Source organism: Oppia nitens, unplaced genomic scaffold (assembly GCF_028296485.1).
Source record: "Oppia nitens isolate AA-2021 unplaced genomic scaffold, nextdenovo-longstitch-racon4-pilon3 scaffold17_pilon_pilon_pilon, whole genome shotgun sequence".
Lineage (NCBI taxonomy): Eukaryota > Metazoa > Arthropoda > Arachnida > Sarcoptiformes > Oppiidae > Oppia > Oppia nitens.
Window position 1 is genome coordinate 267,764 of NW_026533196.1, and position 22,582 is coordinate 290,345.

The following is a 22,582-nucleotide window of genomic DNA, read 5'->3' on the forward strand; positions in this document are numbered from 1 at the left end:
ATAATGTTATAAAATAAATATAATTTATTTAAAAATGTTTGTCTAATATTAATTTTATATAACTTTTATATAACTTTTATATAATTTTATATAATTTTATATAATTTTATATAATTTTATATAATTTTCAATATTCAGTACATTGTTTTTTAAAGATTTAAGAATTAAATTACACAATTAAAGAAATTCTGCACAATTAAAGAAAAGTGCAATTTCATTTTTCATCTAAAAATATTTTAGATAATAAACTTATATTTACAACAATAATAAAATATTAACAAAATAATATAATATATATTTTTAATGTCTAATTATTATATACAGTATATAACTGTATAATATTTTTAAATAATCAATTAATTAATATATAGATTAATGTATAATTATATATATATAATTAGAGTTATAAGTGCTTTATTATACTTTATTTATAGCATTAATAATATATTTTATTTTGTAATAACAAAAAGAAATGTAAATAAAATATATAAAATGCAAGTTATAACAAATAATATGATTATATTTTAGGGTTTATATAACTTAAAAATAAAATACAAGCAAAATTTTACAATAGAATAATATATAGATTAACATAATATATATTTAATAATTGAATACTTAAGCAAATGATTTATATAAAAAGTTGGCAAATATTGAATTAAACGACAAAATAAGTGTATTATAAGTGTATTTGCAATTTATTGACAAGAGTTTTGTTTTGGCAAACATTTGTTTTAACATAAACAGGGATTTCATATATTTCAGTGAATATACTGTTGAACTGTCATTTGATTGTAATTCTGTATAAAACACTACAAGTATTGGTTAACACAATGATTGACGTCATAAACGGCAAGAATTTGGTTGATTTGGTGACGCAAGTGATCGACAAGAATCTCAGTTTCTATGGATATATTCATTTGAGATGACGTTAGTTATCTGGCATTAGTTTCTGGGTTTTGTTAAACATATATTATGTAAAAATAAAGGCTATTATTATTGGCTTATGTATGGGATATGTTTGGCACAAAAATTAAGCTAAAGTTCATATGAAAGTCAGTGATGACTATAAAAGAGAGAAGAAAACAGTTATTGCTTTCTTACTGTTATTTTACTTGTGATGACAACACATATCTACTTATATTAAACACAATGTGTCCGATGTGTCCACCATTTTATTTATATAATACCGGTTTAATTAAGTTGTTATAAAAAATAAATACAGTATATTTTTATTTTAATTTAATTAATTATAGTATATAATAAGTTTTGCTTTTATTATGTTTTCAAAAATTATTTTATATTTTTTCAAATATTAATTAAAATTAATTTTTTATAATTTGGTATTTTTATAACTTTGTTAAATAATTTTCTATGAAATATCCAATAAAAGACATTAAAGTATTATACAAGAAATATAAGAAATTTTTAAATAAGATCACATAAATAGATTTAATATAATTAGTTTTGTGTTAATTTTGTGAATATGTATTAGTTTGGTTTAAGTTATTAATATTGTATAATCAATTTATTTGATAGAAAATTGTTGAAAAATTTAGTTGTGTTTAGTTCATCAAAATTGAGGATTATATATATTTTATAAAACATATGTATTTAATTAATGTTACATAACTTTTATTTAAGTTTTGAGGTAAGAATTTGTTTGTTGTTCTTATGAATTTAATTTGTAATTTAATATTTTACTTAATCTACATTTATTTAGTTTTTTATAGATTTATTTCCTATTTACATTTATATCATTAATATAAATTGTGATTTACATATAATAATTGTAAAATATATTTATAAGAATTTAATAAATAAAATATAAACAATTTGTGAATTAAAAAAATGTCTCATTTAAATTATTTATAAATTATTTTATACTGTATTAATATTATACTTTTTAGCAATTATAGAGTATATACAGGAAAGATTTCTTTAAGGCTAACAATATTAGATTAATAAATTATAATAAAATAATAATAATAATTATTATTATTATTATGCTATTATAAATAATATGTAAATTTTTATTATTTATGTAATAGTAAAATTCATAGTAAATAAATTTAAAATCGATATAAATTTTACTAAGTTAATAATTACTTTCTACTTAATATTTACATTATAATAATTTTACGTCACAACACTATTGTTATCATAATATTTATAAAATATAATTTTTTATATACAGCATATAAATACTGTAGTAGTAAATATTAGCTATTATGTAGCTGTGTTTTGCTACATAAAAACAGTTTTGTATTATAATTATACTGTATTTGTTAACGCAAGTCATGCATTCATTTGTTTGATTAAATATTTATATATTTTGATGACGAAAATTGTTATAATTACATATAAGTATACATAAATATTATCTGTCACGATATTATTGACAATTCTGTACAATGTATTGATTTTTCTACGTTTTATTTCTATATTTATAAATTTGTATTTTATTTTATTACTTATATAAAATTGATTTGCCATAAAAATCAATTAATTATATTTTTAAAAGTAAATACTATATAAATATCACTAAATTGTATACCATATACAGTATGTTATAATATGTAAGAATATTCTGTGAATACTATAGCGTTTACTACAACTTTCATCACATAATGCAATGTCTATTCATATGATGAGTCGTTACGTCAGTTCCTTACTTCTCGTGCTTTCATAACGTCATTCAATATATTGTATAATATAATACACAATAATATAGATTTATAATGTTATTGAATGCACATTAAAAACTATAAATAATTTTTATAATAAAGCGCTAATCGTTGTTTAAATTTTCTATTTATTAACTATCAATATATTTGTAATTAAATATAATATTTAATAATAAATGTTATCACTATCACTAATAACCATGTTAACAATATTAAAATAATTTAAAAATATTAATTGTATATAATATTACTTTTTAGTTTTTAAAAATTGCCTATTTAAATTTTAAATAAAATTATTAATTGAATCCAATAATTAGTTTTTGTTTTCAAGAAAAAATTAATACAAAATTATTTATTTGTATTATTTTTTTAATAAAATATTAACTGAATTTTAGTGAAAAGTTCAAAATTAAATCAAGTAAATTCTAGCAATTTGAAAATTAAAAAAATAAACCCCATTTTTAATTTTAAAAAATATGTTGATATGCATAAACTGTGGTATATTTTGAGTAAATATTCTATGTAAGCTATTTATTAGATGTTTTTATTTATAATAGATTTATATAAATAATCCTACACTCATTTATTTTAGACCTATTTTTGTTATTTAATAAAAAAATAATATATTTAATAACAACTTAATATTAATATTATAATTACGATTAAAAATATTTATTGTAAATTAAATCATAAACATATTAAACATTAAAAAATATATAAACAAAATAATATTTGCTATTTTTAAAAAAACCTGTAAATAATATACAGTATTATGCAAATAATGTAAAATATAATTAGTATATATTATAGTAAAGTGTCGATAACAATACACAGTACAAATAAATTATGTTACTATATTTATATTAAATTATTTTATATAAAAATGAAAAATGTTAAGAGATCATTTTTTAATTAGTAATATTTATTGTGAGATATTGATATAATTTGATATTAATTTTTACAAATATTTAATATAAAACACTTACAAATTAGTATAAATATATTTTCAAATAAAGATAATATAAAATTAAAATAAAAAAAATCTAAATCATAAATTATAAAAATTATTTTTTGATTATTTTGTAATTCATACAATAAATAATAATTATTTATTTTTAATATAATTTTGTAATTAAGAATTTATAGATGTATATATAAATTATGTATTTAAATAAAATTTAAATAAATTTGAAATCTATTAATTTAAAATTTTAAGATTATTTTTAATTAGTAGTTGTTGCCTCAAATTATATTGAAATTTTACATTATAAATATAATTAAATTTATATTACTATATTTGTAATTTAATAATTTTATGGCAATTATTGGTAATCACAAATTATATTACCCAATAATATTAAATGTGTTGTGAGAAAGTAATTATAAATCATAATTATAAGCATTGAATTGTCAATTCAACAATTTATTGAATGACTTGTATTTTATTAATTTAATTAGAATTTGTGTTGAAATCCTATTTTATGATAAAATTATTATTTATTCAAATTTTCATTACAACTAACAAGTATATGGAAATCCTTGTATTTGAGGATTTATTTAGTTTTGATTTTAATTATTTATTACAAATAATCTTAGAATTATTTAATATCTATTAACACGAATTGCTTTTATGTAAAAAATATTTTTTTCTAATGAAAAAATAAATAAATTTTCATTTGAAAGTATGGATAATAACAAAACAAAAATGTCTGTATTTTGAAAGTACTTTCTATACTATATTATACGTATATTTCTATATAATATAAGTTATAATAGACTCTATTGAGTAGATCTGCTATTGAATACGCGATAAAGTGATGTAAAATCGATAAAATGAATTGAAATAGATTTTTGGACTAATATTTCTGGTTTGCCATCAAATGACGTAATTTTGACGTAATTTTGACGTTTCAAAGATCTGCTGTACCGTACAGTCAGATACTACGAGTGCATGTCGTGGATGAGCCTATGATAAGCCTGGAGTGTAGCCATCGATTGCCTCTTGACGTCAGACAGACGGCATTGACGTCCGAAAGACGTATCGTTGTCTGAGAGACGGATCCACTGGAGAACGTAAGCCAACAAATATATACTAAACTCGTGGTGAAGACTGTCTCATATCTGAAGCTAACACACAACTAGTCATTTCATTGCAAACAACTCTTCAAATTTTTATTATATCAGTGGTCACTATAATTGTGATCTGCAATCTTGAAATCTGGCACAACATCACAATCAGTCACAACAAGTTCATCAACGCATCGCTTGTCGATATCCATCACATCCATTGAATAACTCTTTCTCGACCACAGACTTTGAGCCAAAAAATACCTACCATTGGCTCAATTCATCGCATCATAACTGGACTCATCATAAGTGTTCACAAAAAGGTATTGTGAATCAACTTTTCAATTATACTAATTGTTTGACTTTAAGTTATTACTAAAACAAACTATTGAATGCAAACTATTTGGATATTTCCACCAAATTAAGTGTTTTGAACTAATCCTAGTGTTTTGATTTTGGATAATATCATAATTTTACACTAATTGTTGGAAATTTTATTAAATAAACCAAATTTTATTTTTAAAACTGAATGCTTATTAAACAAATAATTAGTGGAATATGCATCTAATATAACCTACTATTATAGTAAGTTTATGTTTTTCAAAATTATGTTTAAATATTTACTTATTTGCTTTGCGTTACTATTTTTAGCGTATTATTTTTTCTCTCAATTTTAACAATTAATAATAATAATAATAGTAATAATAATAATAATAGTAAAATATTTTTAGTGAACGAAAAATATAAGTTTCTAAATAGTAAATGCATTTAGAAATAAAATATCTATCAATGAAAAGCTTTGTATTGATGTTTCTATATTTAGTAAGTGTGTCCTTATTATTATTGAGTCGGTCTCTACAATACAATTGTATTGCAAAACAAACTTATAGTAAAGCATTACTACTATTATAATATGTGATCCTTTTTATCGATTACATTACATAACATAATTCAATTGCTTTGCACTGAAATCACGTAAATAAACAATCGATTGGTTGAATAGCACTCCGGAATCTCTCTCCCAGTGTTTGACAATAGACTCTCGGATTACTCTCTGGTATGACCTGAGCTCTGACGCAAACATATCATAGTAACGGAAAAAGTGAAGCCTAGTTACCGATGCGGTAAAGACATGCCTCTCATTGCGTCAGTTGTTGTAATGATTTTCTGTGCCATTATTTTCTCACGTCATTATAGATCATAGGCTTTAATCCAATACAATACAACTTACTATTATAAACATTTCAATACAAGTCTATGCTATATATAAATATATATATTGTATATTTAGACACATTTGTCTACTCTGTATACACTACTTATTCTTCAATAATATATAGCATTCTTTGTATATAATATTCTGCATTTACTTGACGTCAACTAAAATATAAAAATATCTTAAATTTGGCGCATATTCTTATAATTTTTATTACTCTATTATTATTGCTAATATTGTATTAATTTATGACAATACTATAGAAAATGTTTAGTTGCCTTGCACTTGATTAAAGGCTTTTTATTAAAGTTTTATTTAAATCCAGATTTGACAATAATTTTAAATATAGACTAATAATAATAATAATTCTGAAATTTTTATGCACGTAATAAAATATTTTTTGCAAAAATAGTTTAACTTTAACTAAAAAAAGTTACACATGTTTGAAGTTTTATGTAACAAACATAGAGAATAAAGTAAATTAAATAAAATGATTTTATTGAACAGATAGCGGGACAGACCAAACAAGATTGCAAACCGAGTCTACAAATATCGCAACTCATCCCAAACTTTTGAATTATAATTGTCAACCATATTATTGTCTACAAAATAATAATAATAATAACGCGTGTAATAATAATACTGGTGACCAACTGCACGGTATCGATACCGTTGCAACAGTTCACAAGAAATTGAAATTGGATACAACCATGATATTACTTCAACAACATCAGGTTTGAATATTATATTATATATATATATACTGTACTATATTGTATGATATGTTTTTTAGTAAAAATAGTTTTCAAACTGTTTATTATTTAAAAACTATTGAAATATATATATATAGCATAGTTATACCTATTTAATAAACTAAGAACTATATACAGTAATATTCAACAATAATTGTTTGCATCAATTTGAACGACCATAAGCTAAAGTCTATAACAAATCAAATATTTTTATAACTAAGTTTCTAAGATAACAATATTTATTTCTTATTAAATCAAAGCATTAACTGTTTTTTATTTGATAAAGAGGTATTAAATATATCAATAATAATAGTCGAGTAAATATGTATAAAATTAAGTACTATTAAAAGGAGTTCTACCTATAACTAGTAAAAGGAGTTTTTTAAAGTAGATCAAGGGTGCCATCAAGTGTCTCATTGGCAGCCATATAAATATATTGGATATTAGTAATTGATTTGATAGCTAATCAAGTGATAATTGTGCACATTTTGTCACCTAAGCCATCACTTATTAAAACTCATCTCCATTTATATGATACGATATCTACACTTTAAGTGTTTTTGATAATATTAGCATTACTTTAGTTTAGCGCATTGTAGTGTGTATTACACTGTATATTATTCTTTATTAAAAGTTATTGAAAAAATTGATAATAAAAAAATAATTGCTGTACACATAAAGTAGCTCTCATGTGCTTTTGAATAGTTTGATAATAATAAGCATTTAATAGACAAACAACACAATTCATTATATGACTAATATTGTTAATATTCATTTCATTTGATTTGATACTTTCAATCTTAATTAAATTTATTTTCTGTATAATTATATACATAATGTAATATTTAGTGTATACTACAGGTATATTATACTATACTATACTATATATATACTGTATATTGCAATTGAACTTCGGTCTGTCTATAAGATACCTGTGCAGTGGAGTTAACGCTATGCAATGCATCACATATTATTAAATCTGAGAGAATCAGTGTCTGTATTGTGTGAAAGCTTTGGCAAATTTGCCGAAAGTGTTGTTTGTTTGACTACAACATGACTTTTATTTTACAGAGTGCTTCGTTTGGCAGTACTGGCACTTTGCTGGGCACCGACCTTACAGTCAATCCCTATAATATAATTGACGACACTTTTGAAGACTTCAAACTTTTTGACTTTCCTATAGAGGACTCACTTGACGACGAGTCGGACTTTGCTGACTTGACCGATATGTACAGTCAACCAACAGAGCAGTCATTGTCACCCACCTGTCAAAGTACTGCTCCGTCAACTACTTGTTCATTGGAATCAGTTTCGGTCACTTCGACGCCATCGACTCCCAACGCAGCCATTCTTCCCAGTTTTCTCGAAACATACTCTCCTCGTTACAGACAACAGGTATCAGCTTCAGGAGGAATGTATTTCAAATTTGAAGACATTGGATCTGAAGACGATTCACTCGAGAGCGACAACTTTTCTTTGAATCCGCGCTCCAATATTTCAGTTGCTTCAGTTGGCTCTCCATCTCTATCTCCCGCTTCTTATTGCGGACAACTTCTTCCTAATACAAATGTGACGCCATTAGTGTTAAAACAAGAAGCACCCGACACTTATATTCCATCAACCAGTGGACCGACACCAATGGATATCAGTTACGGAGCTTCGGTACCGATGACAACACGCAACACATACCAAAGCGGTGCAACATATCCTCTAACCAGTGATAAACCTGTTGTCGCCAACAAAGTAACGCAACAACACTATCAGTTCAATACTTTCACGCCTTCAACCATTCAATCTCAAACCATTGCACCGCAGGAGAGCATATCATATCAGTGCTCATCAATTGAAACAAAAACTAATTACTGTCCCTCACTTCACAACATATCTTCATATCAAAGCGATTCCTCTCCTCAACTTAACAACACTAAAGTTCAGCGCAAAGCACCGTTGACTCTGGCGAGTCCCACGTCCTCCGAGTCAAGTGTTTGCATGCAAACACCCGCCACTCCGACCACCACTAACTCAAACAGATCGTCACCAAATGATTCCCCCTCTCCAAGTCAATTGTGCGCTGTTTGTGGTGATAACGCCGCCTGTCAGCACTATGGTGTCCGCACCTGTGAAGGTATGCTTCATTGCTATCATTTTTGTTATCACTACAGAAGCTCTAAACATAGTATTTACTGAATAAACAGTTGATTATAAGTGCTATACTCTAAATAAATACTTGAAACACATCCGTAATTTAAAATAATCTAATGATCTGATTATCACTAAATAGGATGCAAAGGCTTTTTTAAAAGAACTGTTCAAAAAGGAGCCAAATATGTCTGTCTCGGCAATAAGGACTGTCCCGTTGATAAACGACGGCGTAATAGATGCCAGTTCTGCCGATTCCAGAAATGTCTGGCCGTCGGAATGGTTAAAGAAGGTGTGTTTACAAGACTTGTGTTTAAAAATTAAATGAATACTTATTAAAGTGTCTTTCGTTGACTACATATAGTTGTCAGAACTGATAGTCTTAAAGGACGAAGAGGTCGATTGCCGTCAAAGCCAAAGTCACCACAAGAGTCTCCGCCTTCGCCACCAATTAGCACAATCACAGCACTTGTGAGGGCACACGTGGACACAACACCAGATTTAGCTAATCTTGACTATAGTCTCGTAAGTTTTACTTTTTGATATAAATTTATATAATTTTGATATTAATATTGCAAATCATTGAATATTGCAGTTTAAAAAGTCAAGTGATCCCAATAGTGATAATGGATCCGAAGCTGAATATATTACACAATTTTATAACATCTTAATGTCATCTCTTGAAGTTATCCATAATTTTGCTGAAAAAGTCCCGGGTTTTACAGATCTCGACAAATCCGATCAAACTTTATTGTTTCAGTCGGCATGTCTTGAGTTGTTTGTCTTGAGAATGGCCTACAGGTGTGAACAATATATTTATCTGAATATACTTTTAGGAAATGTACTAAAAAATGTCATTTAACAGAATGCAGTCAAACTCGGATAGGTTTACATTTTGTAATGGATTTATATTAAGTAAATATCAGTGCGAACGGAGTTTTGGTGAGTGGTTGACATCAATTATAGACTTTTCACAACACATCCGTCTAATGGATTTAGACATCTCTGCATTTGCCTGTTTATGCGCTCTCACTCTTGTCACAGGTATTTGCTATTAAAATATATGTCTGTATTTGTTATTTGTTATAATTGTTTATTATAATTATCATATAATAGATCGACACGGTTTGAAAGATGCCTATAAAGTGGAACAGTTGCAGATGAAGATCATAAACAGTCTTAAAGATCACGTCACATACAATAGTGAAGCACAGAAAAAGCCTCACTATTTCTCCAGAATTTTGGCAAAACTGCCGGATTTGCGCACACTTTCTGTCAATGGTTTGCAAAGGATTTTCTGTCTGAAACTCGAAGACGTTGTCTCAACACCGGCTGCTATCGAAAGTATGTTTTCGCCGACTCTACCCTATTGAACATTACTGACCACCACTTACTTTAATGACCACAACAATCACTATAACACATACACACAAACAAAACGATTGAAACAATTTCACGGACCCATTCATTCAAACTTTTAGCACCATTTTTCAGTATTAATTGATTAAATACTCCCAAGGATTACATAATATTGACTTTAAAACTTAATTTATAGAATTTATTAGTTATTATTAAACATTATATGATTGATAATATAAATGTTTATCTTCTAATATAAATCTATTATTAGCTATAATGAGAGCATTTATTTCATTTGTTAGCACCAATACCACTGCCGTTACATGTAGTGAATAATCGCTACTTAATTATAATTAAATTATTATTATTATTACATATTAAATATAAGGAGAATAACTAATAATGTGAAACTCCTTAAGCCTTAGACACGATTTTTTGTTTATTAATTAATATTTACAATTAATTTTTCTTATAGTTTATAAGATTTTGTCCCTAAAACTAGTCAATAATAAGTCAAAACAAACTGTCATTTTTAGTCAATAATAGATATAAATCCCACTTTTAAAATGTTATTAAATTTATATCTCAAAAATATTAATAATTACGATTTTGTGCCATTTATAGTGCAGTTTTAATGCACTTTTTAGACTATATAAAAGAGTTTATATATAATAATTTTGTCTTTATTTAGCATTTTATCACTTAGTTGTATATAATGTATATTATATATTTATAAATTAGTTTTAATAATTAACTGTTAAGAGCTTTTTAAGATTTTATTTATTATTAATTTTAAAAGTTTATTTATTTATGAAATTTTTAAGTATTATTTTATAGTTGTTTTGCATATAAATATATATAAATATAAATAATAATAATTTATTTTATCATAAAAATTGTTAATTAGAATCTTATTATTAATTATTACATAAACTTAATAATTAAAATAAGGTTAATAATGTAAAAGCTATTTGGCATAAAAATATGTTTTAAATAGAAAAGAAATAAATTTTAATATAAATTATATTTTATTCATAAATACATTATATTCTCATTTCTTTCAAAGAAAGAGAAATTGTTTGTCAATAAAAATCATAAAATAAAAATTTTACAATAATTATAAACTATTGATAATTACATATAATATAAAAAATATTAGTTAATGTTGACTACTGTTATTACTGTTGTTTATGTAAAATACAATTTTAAAATATTTTCAAAAAAAAAAATAAAAAACTAATTTATTAAATAATTTACTTTTGTTTATATAATAATAATTTATAAAATAAATAACAATTAATTATGAATTAACTGAAATCAAAGCATATCTTAAATTGAGATAAAGGTAAGTATGTTGTAGTAAACAGAGATTACTGTTGTCTTCAATAGTTTTGATTAATAATTGTCACAATTGTCACACCTGTGCAGCAATTGTTTAGTTTTATTAATCGGAAAACTTTTACTTAATTTGTTTTCTCTTATGATAAGTGAAGACATTTCATAATCAAAGGAGAGATAATTTACAATATTTATGGCTTAAAGATTGAAAGTATACGTAAATAAATGATAAGTTGTAAAATTGTCAACACTTTTAAAAACATTTTAATATTTCATTTTTAATGATTTTACACAATAAGTGTATAAATTATAAACTCATTAAATCGATAAAATTGCAAATAAATTGATAATTAATTTATAAATATTTTTTATTATTTTCAATATTTTCTATTGAAATTTAAGACTTAATGTATTAAAATTGATAATTATTGCAAATTATTATAATTTGTAAAAATCTATCATTATATTAAAATATTGAAATAAATGAATAAATTTTATAATTTATATTATATTTCAATAAATTAAATTTTTTAAAAATTACAGTAAATTACTATTAATAAATATTTTTAATCATAAAATAGTGACAATGAATATTATGATTTTTAAATTATTTTAATTTAAATATTATTAAATGGTTACTATACTATAATAATTAAGCAAACAACGATAATAAAATACTTGAAATTATTCAATATATACAATATACTGTATATATAAATATACTGTATATATAATTACATAATTTAATCAACAGTTTAATGTTTTGCTTTATTGAAAATGTCATTTTAAGCATATCAAACCATTATATACTTTTAATATATTTATTTAGTATTTAAATTATACTTATGATTATTATTCGTGTTTTTTAATTAAGTATCACTCATTATCTAATATCAATTATTCAGTATTTATATTCATTTATGTATTTATATAAAAATCTTTTATAATTTATTTTTCTATAAATTACAATAAATTTACACAATTGACACACACTTAAAATTATCGATTATGTTTCAAATTAACTGTAATAACAGTACAGTAAATAAATTATTACAAGAAATCAAATATAAATTAAACTCAATTGAAAATAACAGTTCGTATATTAAATTATATACACTTTGAAACTAACTATGCATTAACAGTAAAAACAACTTCAAATACTATATTTTATTTAATAATTTAAAAGAAAAAATTTAGATAATTAAAAAATAGCTAAATTTAAAGTTATTGAAGTTATTTTTAAAATATAATTTAACTATACTTTACACACACAATTTTGTTTTGTTTAACAAATTAATTTTGTTTATTTATAAAATTTTTTTAATTAAAAGAATTAAAATTATATAAACGAATATTTTTAATTGCTTTTAATAAGTTTTTTTAACATAAATTATTAATTATTTATTGAATTGATTTCAGAGTCCTAAACAGCTATTAATTTCAATTATCTGGTCAACTTTACGTTTGATTTAAAAGTGACCATGGTCAATGTTGTAGATAATTTTAAACTAAATGAGATTGTAATTGGTCATTTTTAAATTAATTGTATGATTTGCCAAATAATTGCAGTCGATATATATATATATATATATTATCTAAACATACGATAAATTAAAAAATGACCAATTACAATCTTATTTAGTTAAAAATGATCCACAACATTGACCATGGTCACCAACATTGCCCTTGGTCACTTTTAAATCCAACGTATTGTTGATCAGATAATTGAAATTAATAGCATCGCCGCTATTTAAGACTCTCTCAAAATCTTCAAATACTATATTATATTATATTTTATTTTTATTTTTATTTTTATTTTTATTTTTATTTTTATTTTTATTTCTATTTCTATTAAATTAATATTATATTCAAATCCTATGTCTTATACTGTATTAATCGGCTCTATCTTAAAATCAGACCTCTTTTAACAGGTCTGATGCAATAATCTGGTCAATCATAAGAGTAAATAAAAAATAATTAATTATAAATATATTAAATCTAAAATTATCTATAACTTTGCCATTTGTGGTCATTTTTATATTAAAAATATAGTTTAATAGATATTCAGAAAACATTATGAGTCGTGAGTCCAATGCGTTTTCATAGTAAGATAGAGCCTATTAATACATTAGTGAACACCTCTATCGCCAAACATTAACCCTATTATGTAATGTTAATAAACATGTGTTTCAAGTGATGTGATATCGACCGCAACGGTGACCACAATATCATTAACCGCAATATGACTTACAATCAATGGCTCACTTCAATTCAGTTAATCCCGTTGTCCATTGGATTGTTGGTCACAATTATAACATTTCTAACCATTAAATGGTTAAACAAGAGACACAATAAGACATGTAATGACCGCATCATAAGTGCCACCGATTGCCAAACAAAGACGTGTCGTATATTATATGCCACACAATCGGGAACTTCAAAGCGATTATCACATGAATTAAAGACATTTTTGACAAATCAATTGCAAGAAGACATACTCGACAATAATATTCAAATAAATTTGAAACGTATTGATGACTACGAACCTGAAGACAATCTGCTATTAGATGCGAAAAACAAAAATGTCTTAATCTTAATCATATCGACCTATTCTGGTGGCACTTCAACATCTGATGGCCATTGGTTTTGTCAATGGCTTCAGGACTTTGCTAATGATTTTAGAGTTGATAAGTCATCGCTTAAAGGTTTTAATTATGCCATCTTTGGTATCGGAGATAAAGCTTATGGACAAGACTTTTGTCTTATTTCCAAAAATATTGATCAATGGTTCAGACAATTAGAGGCCATACCTATTGTTCCCATACAGTTGTCGGATGTTAGCGATTCAGATGCTTTTAATAGTCAGTATACGCAATGGATGAGTAGATTATCAACAAAATTGGCCACAAAATCATTTATGTTTGATGAATACGATTTAGAAGATAATAAAGTAGAGGATTCAAGTGATACAAAATTGCTAGATATTGAAGACATTATGACTAAAAAATCAAATGATAATTCTGTACAAAATGGTGTCAAAAAAGATATGATAACAACTGAGTTAAGAAAAGAGTTGACAAAACAAGGATATCGTCTCATTGGAACTCATTCTGGTGTCAAACTTTGCCGATGGACTAAAGCTATGCTAAGAGGAAGAGGTATTTATTAGAAAACATTTGTTAATTCATTAAATTAATCGATTTGTCTATTATTTAGGTGGTTGTTATAAACACAGCTTTTACGGCATTGAATCGCATCGTTGTATGGAAACGACTCCAAGTCTTGCCTGTGCTAACAAATGTGTCTTTTGTTGGCGACATCACACCAATCCTGTGGGAACCGAATGGAAATGGAGTTTAGATGATCCGAAAATCATCTTTGAAGGAGCCCTTTCAAATCACTACCAAATGATCAATGAATTTAAAGGCGTTCCCGGAGTTCTTGATCATCGCTTGAATGTAAGATTGTGTTGAAATTGAAATATCTTGAAATTGATTATATATTCATCTAATAGGAAGCAATGCAAGTGAGACACTGTGCCCTATCACTAGTTGGTGAACCCATTATGTATCCGCATATCAATAGTTTCGTTGGTATGCTTCATAACAAACATATTTCAACATTTCTTGTAACAAACGCTCAGTTTCCCGATGCCATCAAAAAGTATTTTTTTTTATTATAAATGGTTTCAATTATATTATTATTAAAAATATTATTTTAATTATAGTTTAGATCCCGTGACACAACTTTATGTGTCAGTTGACGCCAGTTCTAAGCAAAGTCTTAAGAGTATCGATCGGCCATTATTTAGGGACTTTTGGGAACGTTTTAAAGATTGTTTGACTGCTCTTTCACTTAAAGGTCAGCGAACTGTTTATCGGCTAACTCTTGTCAAGTCTTGGAATGTCGACGAACTGGAAGGTTATGCTTATCTGATTGGTCTCGGAAATCCAGATTTTATTGAGATTAAAGGCGTTACTTACTGTGGAACCGGTAAAGATAATCAACTAACGATGGCTAACGTTCCCTTTCATGAAGAAGTGCTTAACTTTTCATATGACTTATTGAAACATTTGAATGATAAAAGCGATTTAAAGGTGAAATACGGTATGGCCTGTGAGCACAACCACTCCAACTGTGTCCTCATCGCTAATACTAAGTTCTTGATAAACAATCGATGGCACACTTGGATTGATTACAACGCTTTCGATCGTCTTATACAAGAGTATTATGAAAGTAATGGCACAAAAACTTTTTCATCACTTGATTACATTGAGATGACACCCGATTGGGCTGTTATCGGATCTCAGGAAAGGGGTTTCGATCCAAATGACACCCGATTTTATAGGAATCGAAAGAATAAATTATAAATTGAAATCAATGTCATTATAGAAACTTTAATTATTTGATTTTTAATAAAATATTTTATAAATCGATATAAATAATTGAAATAATTAGCGGTTAATAAACTGTCGACCAGATGTCGACTGTATCACTCACATACAGACAGTCACACCGAATATAGAGACATCACATCCCTTTCCACCCTTTAGTAACGTTTTGTCTCCTCAACCCAATCACTACATGTAATCGTTATATTTAATAATCAATAAAACCATCTTTTCATCTAATTGTCGGCCTCTTGGCTGACATTATTGGCGCAGTCGGTAGGATAACGCATTACTGTAGTTGATTTCATCGACAAAAACCGTGAATCATCGAAAATGCCGTACAGATACAGTACGAGGTGCCCAACACGTGCTGAGCGCATACGGGCCTCACTTCGTAGCAAACGTGTCAACCGCAACGTTATCAATACGACAAACACCGAAGACAGCGCGGATGAAGACGTAAGCGGCCACCACAATGAGACCGTCGCCGCACGGGTCTCACGGTTTCGCACAACCGACGGTCCAGTTTTACCGCACATATCGGTAGCTCGTAATAACAATATGACACTCAACAGCTTACCACCCACGGCATCGATTCCTTATGCGACCAAAGACTCAATAAAGGAGTGGCACCGCATATACACGTTACTCACCACCGAAGACATCGAAAAGGAGCGTCTCATCGCTTCGGCTCTTCGCTACCACACTGACGGCGATGCCGGTCAACCAACGGACACTATCACCGAAAGCTCGTCAACGGACAGCTCTAAGAACAACGACATCACGATTTGCGTTCAAATCGTAGCACCAACCGAAACATGTCGTCCTATTGTGACACCGATTGTCCTCGACATCCTTCGGGCGACAGACACTATCACTATTGGACGAAAAATCGCCGACACCACCTCACCAGACGTAGACAAAGATGTAAACGTCGTAACAAATCACGATTTGCTCTCACCATCGCTATATAAGACAAGAAATCGTTCAAAACAGACGACGCATCTGAAAGCGTCACACCATTCAAGTGTGACTCCCGATAGTAGACGTAACGACATGTCGTTCACGTCATCATATCGTGTCACATATCGCCATCAATCACGACAACACCGAAGCCATCGTATTATGAACCGATTCTCAACGCCGCCCATCAATCCATTAGCGGATGGATTCGTTTCACGCGTTCATAGACTGTCCATTTGGCCGTACAAGTTGTCAAACGTTCACCCGATTCGTCCGCGCCGTATAGACGCTGGTCTTCGCGGTCGGGGAATTGTCGACCAGATGTCGACTGTATCACTCACATACAGACAGTCACACCGAATATAGAGACATCACATCCCTTTCCACCCTTTAGTAACGTTTTGTCTCCTCAACCCAATCACTACATGTAATCGTTATATTTAATAATCAATAAAACCATCTTTTCATCTAATTGTCGGCCTCTTGGCTGACAAAACTATTAAAACATTTACGTATTGTTTAATTTATATTTAAATTATAAAGATATGGTAAACACCTCTACATTGATCTCAATGTTTACGAATGTATTGTTAAATAAAAAAAGTAAACAATAATTGAAAATATATTGCGATATAAATAAATAGGACTTGAATTGAATGACTCGTATTTAGTGACCACATGTCGAGCCGTCGGTAATGAGTGAGTCGAGTGTCGCACCAGTGATGGTATCGTTTTGTTGTCAACGATGTTGTCAACCATTACGAACTCATTCGTCATTGAATACCATCGATGAACAGTTGATCAATGAGTTGAACGGAGACATCAACTCAAACGCCAACCGAAATGTCGACCCGAAAGTGTTGACCACAAAAGACAAACAACCGAATGTGATGTACAAAGTGGTCACTTCGACCGTTTCAACTGACCAATCGGGCAATGGTTTCATTGTAATCGGCGACTCAAACAATGGCTCACAATCGACAGCAAATGTCATCCGAAGTGATGGCAAACATTATCCGTCAAACTCTGGAAGCGTTGATCGCATGAAATATGAGCGACAATTGTTTGATATCTTATCGGATCAGTCAGACATTGATCATCCGCTTTGTGAAGAATGTGCTGACTTTGTTATCGACCAAATGGATCAACAGTTGAGACAACTGGAAGACGAGTGTAAGGATTATAACGATTACTTAAATAAAATGGAAGCGAATGATGGCATCGACTATAAGGTCAGTGAAGACGATATCAATGAAATGACACAAAAGTTGGCAAATTTGGAGACCATTGAGAAGCAGTTGTTACAAGAGTTGGATGAAGTGAATGACCAACAAAAACAAGTCGACGAAGAACTTGAAAAACAGACGCATGAATTGCAAAGACTTTACGCCGAAGAAGATAAGTATTGGCACGAATACAATAATATTAGAAACAATATCTTCATTTGTGAAGATGAACAACAAAGTGCTGACAATCAGCTTCGTTACGCACAGAATCTGTTGGACAAACTTAAGAGAACTAATGTCTTTAACGCAACTTTTCATATTTGGTAAGTATTTATAATATTTTTTTAATGACCGATTCATATGATGTTATTTCCCAACTGATCCATAGGCACAGCGGATGCTTTGGTACAATCAATGGTTTTCGATTGGGCCGAATGCCTAGTGTTCCGGTCGAATGGGGAGAGATCAATGCCGCGTGGGGTCAGTCGGCACTTTTGTTGCACTCTTTGGCCAACAAAATGAATTTCACTTTCAAACGATACAAAATAGTTCCGTATGGCAACCATTCCTTCTTAGAGTCACTGGAAGATAGATCCCGTGAATTACCGCTGTAATCATTAATAGAATGTTATTTAAGTCACAGATTAAGTTATAAACTAATTTCAATGTCATTAGATATGCTTCGGGAGGTATTCGTTACTTTTGGAACAACAAGTTTGACAATGCAATGGTGGCATTCCTCGACTGTCTTCAACAGTTCAAAGAACACATCCAATTAAAGGATTCTGGGTTTGTATTACCTTATAAGTGAGTCTCAAGTCATATACAATTTTGACTAATTTTTTATTTACTTCTAAACAAATATTTTATTTTAAAAAAAGGATGGAAAAGGATACCATTGAAGACACAAATCTTAATGTTAAATATTCAATAAAGTATTATATAATATAATTATATATTGTTATGTTTAGTGTTTAATATATTTGATTACTAAAGGATTCAACTGAACTCAGAGGAACAATGGACTAAAGCACTGAAATTTATGTTAACAAACCTCAAGTGGGCGCTCGCATGGGTTTCCTCACAATCCACTTAAGTCATGATATAGTCGTAATCAATGTTTAAATTAATTAATTTGATGTAAATATTAATTGTTTATATATGTCATTAATTTGTCATATTTAAGACAAAATGTTTAGTTTTGTAAATTTTATTATAAATTGATTTATTTTTCTGATAATTAAAAATGACTAATTTAGTTTTGTGTGTTTTAAAGGATAGCACATCTCAAATATATATACAATTAGTTTAAATTGAATCAAATGCCTAATTAATGAATATTATATACATATCAATATACAAATTGATGGTCTATTTCATAGACAGGTATATATTTTGCGTTTGACTTTGCATTTATCACATGTGACAGAACAGCACCATTTGAATTTGCACCGACAGTTTATTTCCTCTTGTTTTATGGTCCTATTATAGCCGCGACCACAACATAGTAGATCACATCCATCTGTTCCATCCATTCCTTTATTACAGATACGACCTTTTGTTCCAAGAGATCCCGTTTCAGCACTCGGTTCGCAAAAATCCGGTGTTTCTTCTGAGTAAATGATGTCATCATTTTCTGGTGGCTTAATAGTCATACTTTCAGTTATGTAACCGTTGCCATCATTGCCAGCCATCACTTTGATCGCACCGTCGAATTTTTCTTTAAGTCGGTTTCCAATTTCACTAAAAGGCGGTAATTTTCGCCAACAAGTTTTAAAACTACAGGAGCCGCTCATACCATGACATTTACATTCATTTTTCATATTATTTTTAACAGCCTGTCATTGAAATAATAATAATTTCTTTAGTTATGAATGAAGTTATCCGACAATTAAATATAAATATGTTGACCAACCAGTCTTCCGGCCTCATAGTTGTGTAAAAGAATCAATTTCTTGATATCACTTCTTCTTCTAAAGCCTTCGTCCATAAATTCTTTGGTTTTTTTGTAACCAAAGTTAACATTATCGCTGCAACCCTTCCAATAAAAGTCACGCTTTGAACACACCGGCAGTATTACACCCTATCATCAAAAAAATTGGTGACATTTTTAAAAATTAAATTTAAGAAAATTACAAATAAATTGTTTTATTAGTCATACTTTGGATATCTCATAAAGAATTGCAGCCGAAGTGATGGTGTGAACGAACGCTGTTTCGCGAGAATCTGATTTGTAATTAAAATTATAAATTAATATTATTTCGTATATTAATTACAGTATAAAATTGAATTAATTTCATGTCATATAAAGGTGAACCTCTAAGTAGTATTTTTCTGATGTGGGGTCTGGTTGTGGTACAGTTCCACTTTCTGTCGATGAATTGATTTTGACACTCATTAATGCCTAACTTAGCGCCTGATATAATCTTTTTGATGATTTCGGGCTCATTCTTGCAAAGGATGGGTTGTTTGCCGCGGAGTCGCTTCACTTTAATGCAGATCCGATTGGGATCTACTATAAGTTGTCTCGGCATTGCCCTATCAATTATAGTTATCAATTATTGTAATAATTAAGACATTTATATTTTATATAAATTTCACTATACTTATAATAATACGTATATTTTATTTTTATTTTCAACAAAACATAAAATAAGTCAATATATAGTTAAATATCTAACAAATTACTGATCAGAACTTGAAGTGATGTATAGATAGATGTATTTATGTCATAAAAATTTTCATTTCTTCATTTTATTACTAATTTTGTTATACAAACGGTCGTAAAATTTTCAATGCACTCAACACTCAAAAAAAAAAAATCAATTCAAACCCCTTTTTTGGCTAAAATACTGATTTTTAATTAACTTTCTTTTTTATAACTCAAGATATAAATCTCAAACCAAAAAAGTGTATTTCATTTTAAGTTAATATTAATACATTAAACACTATTCAAAGCATTTTATTTACTGTAATATTAATATTAATAGTAATATTATTGATACAATATCTTACTTTAATCTTTATTTTAAGGTTTCATTGTATTAATGTTTGTATAGTATCTACCAGGGTTGGAAAATACAAGGTTTTGAATTTTGACTTTGTATAATATAGTAAAATACAATGTACTGCATGTATTATACAAATTTTAAAACTAATATATATTATGTTAAAAAAATTACTTAAAAATATTAAGTAAAAATATAATTAATATAATAATTAATAATATAATTAATATAAAATATAATTAAAAAATAAAGAAAATGCATTATTTTTATTATAATCGTTGTTTCTAAGTTATAATAATCAAATAATTTAAAATAAAAAATGAAATTCAATAAAAAATAATATTAAATCTATATTTATTATAAAACATGATTTATTTTGCTTATATCAATGCTTTTAGCACTATGTGGCGCAAAATTTTTTTTATAAACCAAATTGGTCATGTATTTTACATTGTATTATACTGTATAATACGTTTTGTTTTATACAAACATTTTGTCTCTGCCAACACTGGTATCTACCGTATAATATAAGTTATTAATGCATTTTATTAGTATCTATTTTCTAATAGCATTATTAGTCATAAAATAATATTCATTTTAGAATATTTTTATTACAATTATGTATTTATAGATAATGCCTAAATTTAATTGTTTTAAATGATAAAAATAATTATATAGAAAAATTTAATAATCATAGTGTGTTTACAAATATTATACACATAAAAGTAAAATGCAATAAAATTATTGGAAAATAATAAAAATAATACACTGAATATGAGTCTAAAAATTGTAGAAAATGAGGGGACAATCGACAGTATAATGAATACTAAATTGCAATAAATACCGACTTATTATTATTATTATTAGCAATGCTTATCATAAAACTCGATACAAATGAAAACTATTTGTAAAGAAATATAATTATCTCTAAAAAAGATTTAATTTTTATTTAATCATTGATTTCAAGACATTTATTTAATTTAAACTTGAATAATAAAAAAATTGTTAAAAAATTATTGAATATACTATTTTTAAAGCAATTATATATTAATTACCGTATTTGTCAAATAACTAGTTTTACATTTGAGAAGTTTTTGTGGGAAACAATGATTGATTGGAAAACATGATTTGTTTTAGTGTTAAGTTTGACAAATAACTCAATTATATCTTCTAATGATTACATTGTTTATAGTTATCAAAAGTCATTTATAACAATTGTCTTTTGTTATTAAATGAGTATTTATTTAAGTATTTTTTGAGTTATGTTTGATAAAATGCATTGAATTATTTGAGTGGCTTATCATTGGAGAAAAAATCATAAAATTAAATCAATTGTCTTATTAATTGTCTAACAAATAATAATAAGTGTTTTATATTGTTATTCAATTAATCTAATACTTGATATAAAATAATGGAAAATAATGGGTGTTTTAAAT

The 22,582-nt window shown here is 27.2% G+C and overlaps 4 protein-coding genes across 5 annotated transcripts; 3 read left to right on the forward strand and 1 right to left on the reverse strand.

Annotated features, from left to right (window-relative positions):
• Positions 1 to 4,918: 4,918 nt before the first annotated feature.
• LOC128965414 (probable nuclear hormone receptor HR38) lies at positions 4,919 to 10,585 on the forward strand. Its single transcript, XM_054312106.1, has 8 exons — positions 4,919 to 5,077; positions 6,478 to 6,704; positions 7,794 to 8,847; positions 9,004 to 9,153; positions 9,226 to 9,386; positions 9,457 to 9,662; positions 9,727 to 9,905; positions 9,978 to 10,585. The coding sequence occupies exons 2-8, from the start codon at positions 6,681 to 6,683 to the stop codon at positions 10,232 to 10,234; spliced, it is 2,031 nt and encodes a 676-aa protein (XP_054168081.1). The 5' UTR covers positions 4,919 to 5,077; positions 6,478 to 6,680; the 3' UTR covers positions 10,235 to 10,585.
• A 3,056-nt stretch (positions 10,586 to 13,641) lies between these two features.
• LOC128965477 (S-adenosyl-L-methionine-dependent tRNA 4-demethylwyosine synthase TYW1-like) lies at positions 13,642 to 15,928 on the forward strand. Its single transcript, XM_054312183.1, has 4 exons — positions 13,642 to 14,716; positions 14,775 to 15,016; positions 15,073 to 15,221; positions 15,286 to 15,928. Exons 1-4 carry the CDS (start codon positions 13,801 to 13,803, stop codon positions 15,926 to 15,928), a joined length of 1,950 nt encoding a protein of 649 aa, XP_054168158.1. The 5' UTR covers positions 13,642 to 13,800.
• A 1,593-nt stretch (positions 15,929 to 17,521) lies between these two features.
• Positions 17,522 to 19,269, forward strand: LOC128965420 (beclin-1-like). 2 transcript variants are annotated; one of them, XM_054312115.1, is made up of 5 exons: positions 17,522 to 18,461; positions 18,527 to 18,748; positions 18,814 to 18,945; positions 19,020 to 19,073; positions 19,135 to 19,269. In XM_054312115.1, exons 1-5 carry the CDS (start codon positions 17,608 to 17,610, stop codon positions 19,232 to 19,234), a joined length of 1,362 nt encoding a protein of 453 aa, XP_054168090.1. In that variant the 5' UTR covers positions 17,522 to 17,607; the 3' UTR covers positions 19,235 to 19,269. The 2 variants fall into 2 exon arrangements, with proteins under 2 accessions (XP_054168090.1, XP_054168091.1); XM_054312116.1 differs by having other exon boundaries at positions 18,814 to 18,927.
• A 197-nt stretch (positions 19,270 to 19,466) lies between these two features.
• LOC128965427 (protein Wnt-6-like) lies at positions 19,467 to 20,836 on the reverse strand. The gene is made up of 5 exons (XM_054312123.1): positions 20,827 to 20,836; positions 20,456 to 20,676; positions 20,300 to 20,364; positions 20,054 to 20,221; positions 19,467 to 19,976 (listed from the first exon to the last, which is right to left on the reverse strand). The coding sequence occupies exons 2-5, from the start codon at positions 20,670 to 20,672 to the stop codon at positions 19,515 to 19,517; spliced, it is 912 nt and encodes a 303-aa protein (XP_054168098.1). The 5' UTR covers positions 20,673 to 20,676; positions 20,827 to 20,836; the 3' UTR covers positions 19,467 to 19,514.
• Between the last annotated feature and the right edge of the window lie 1,746 nt (positions 20,837 to 22,582).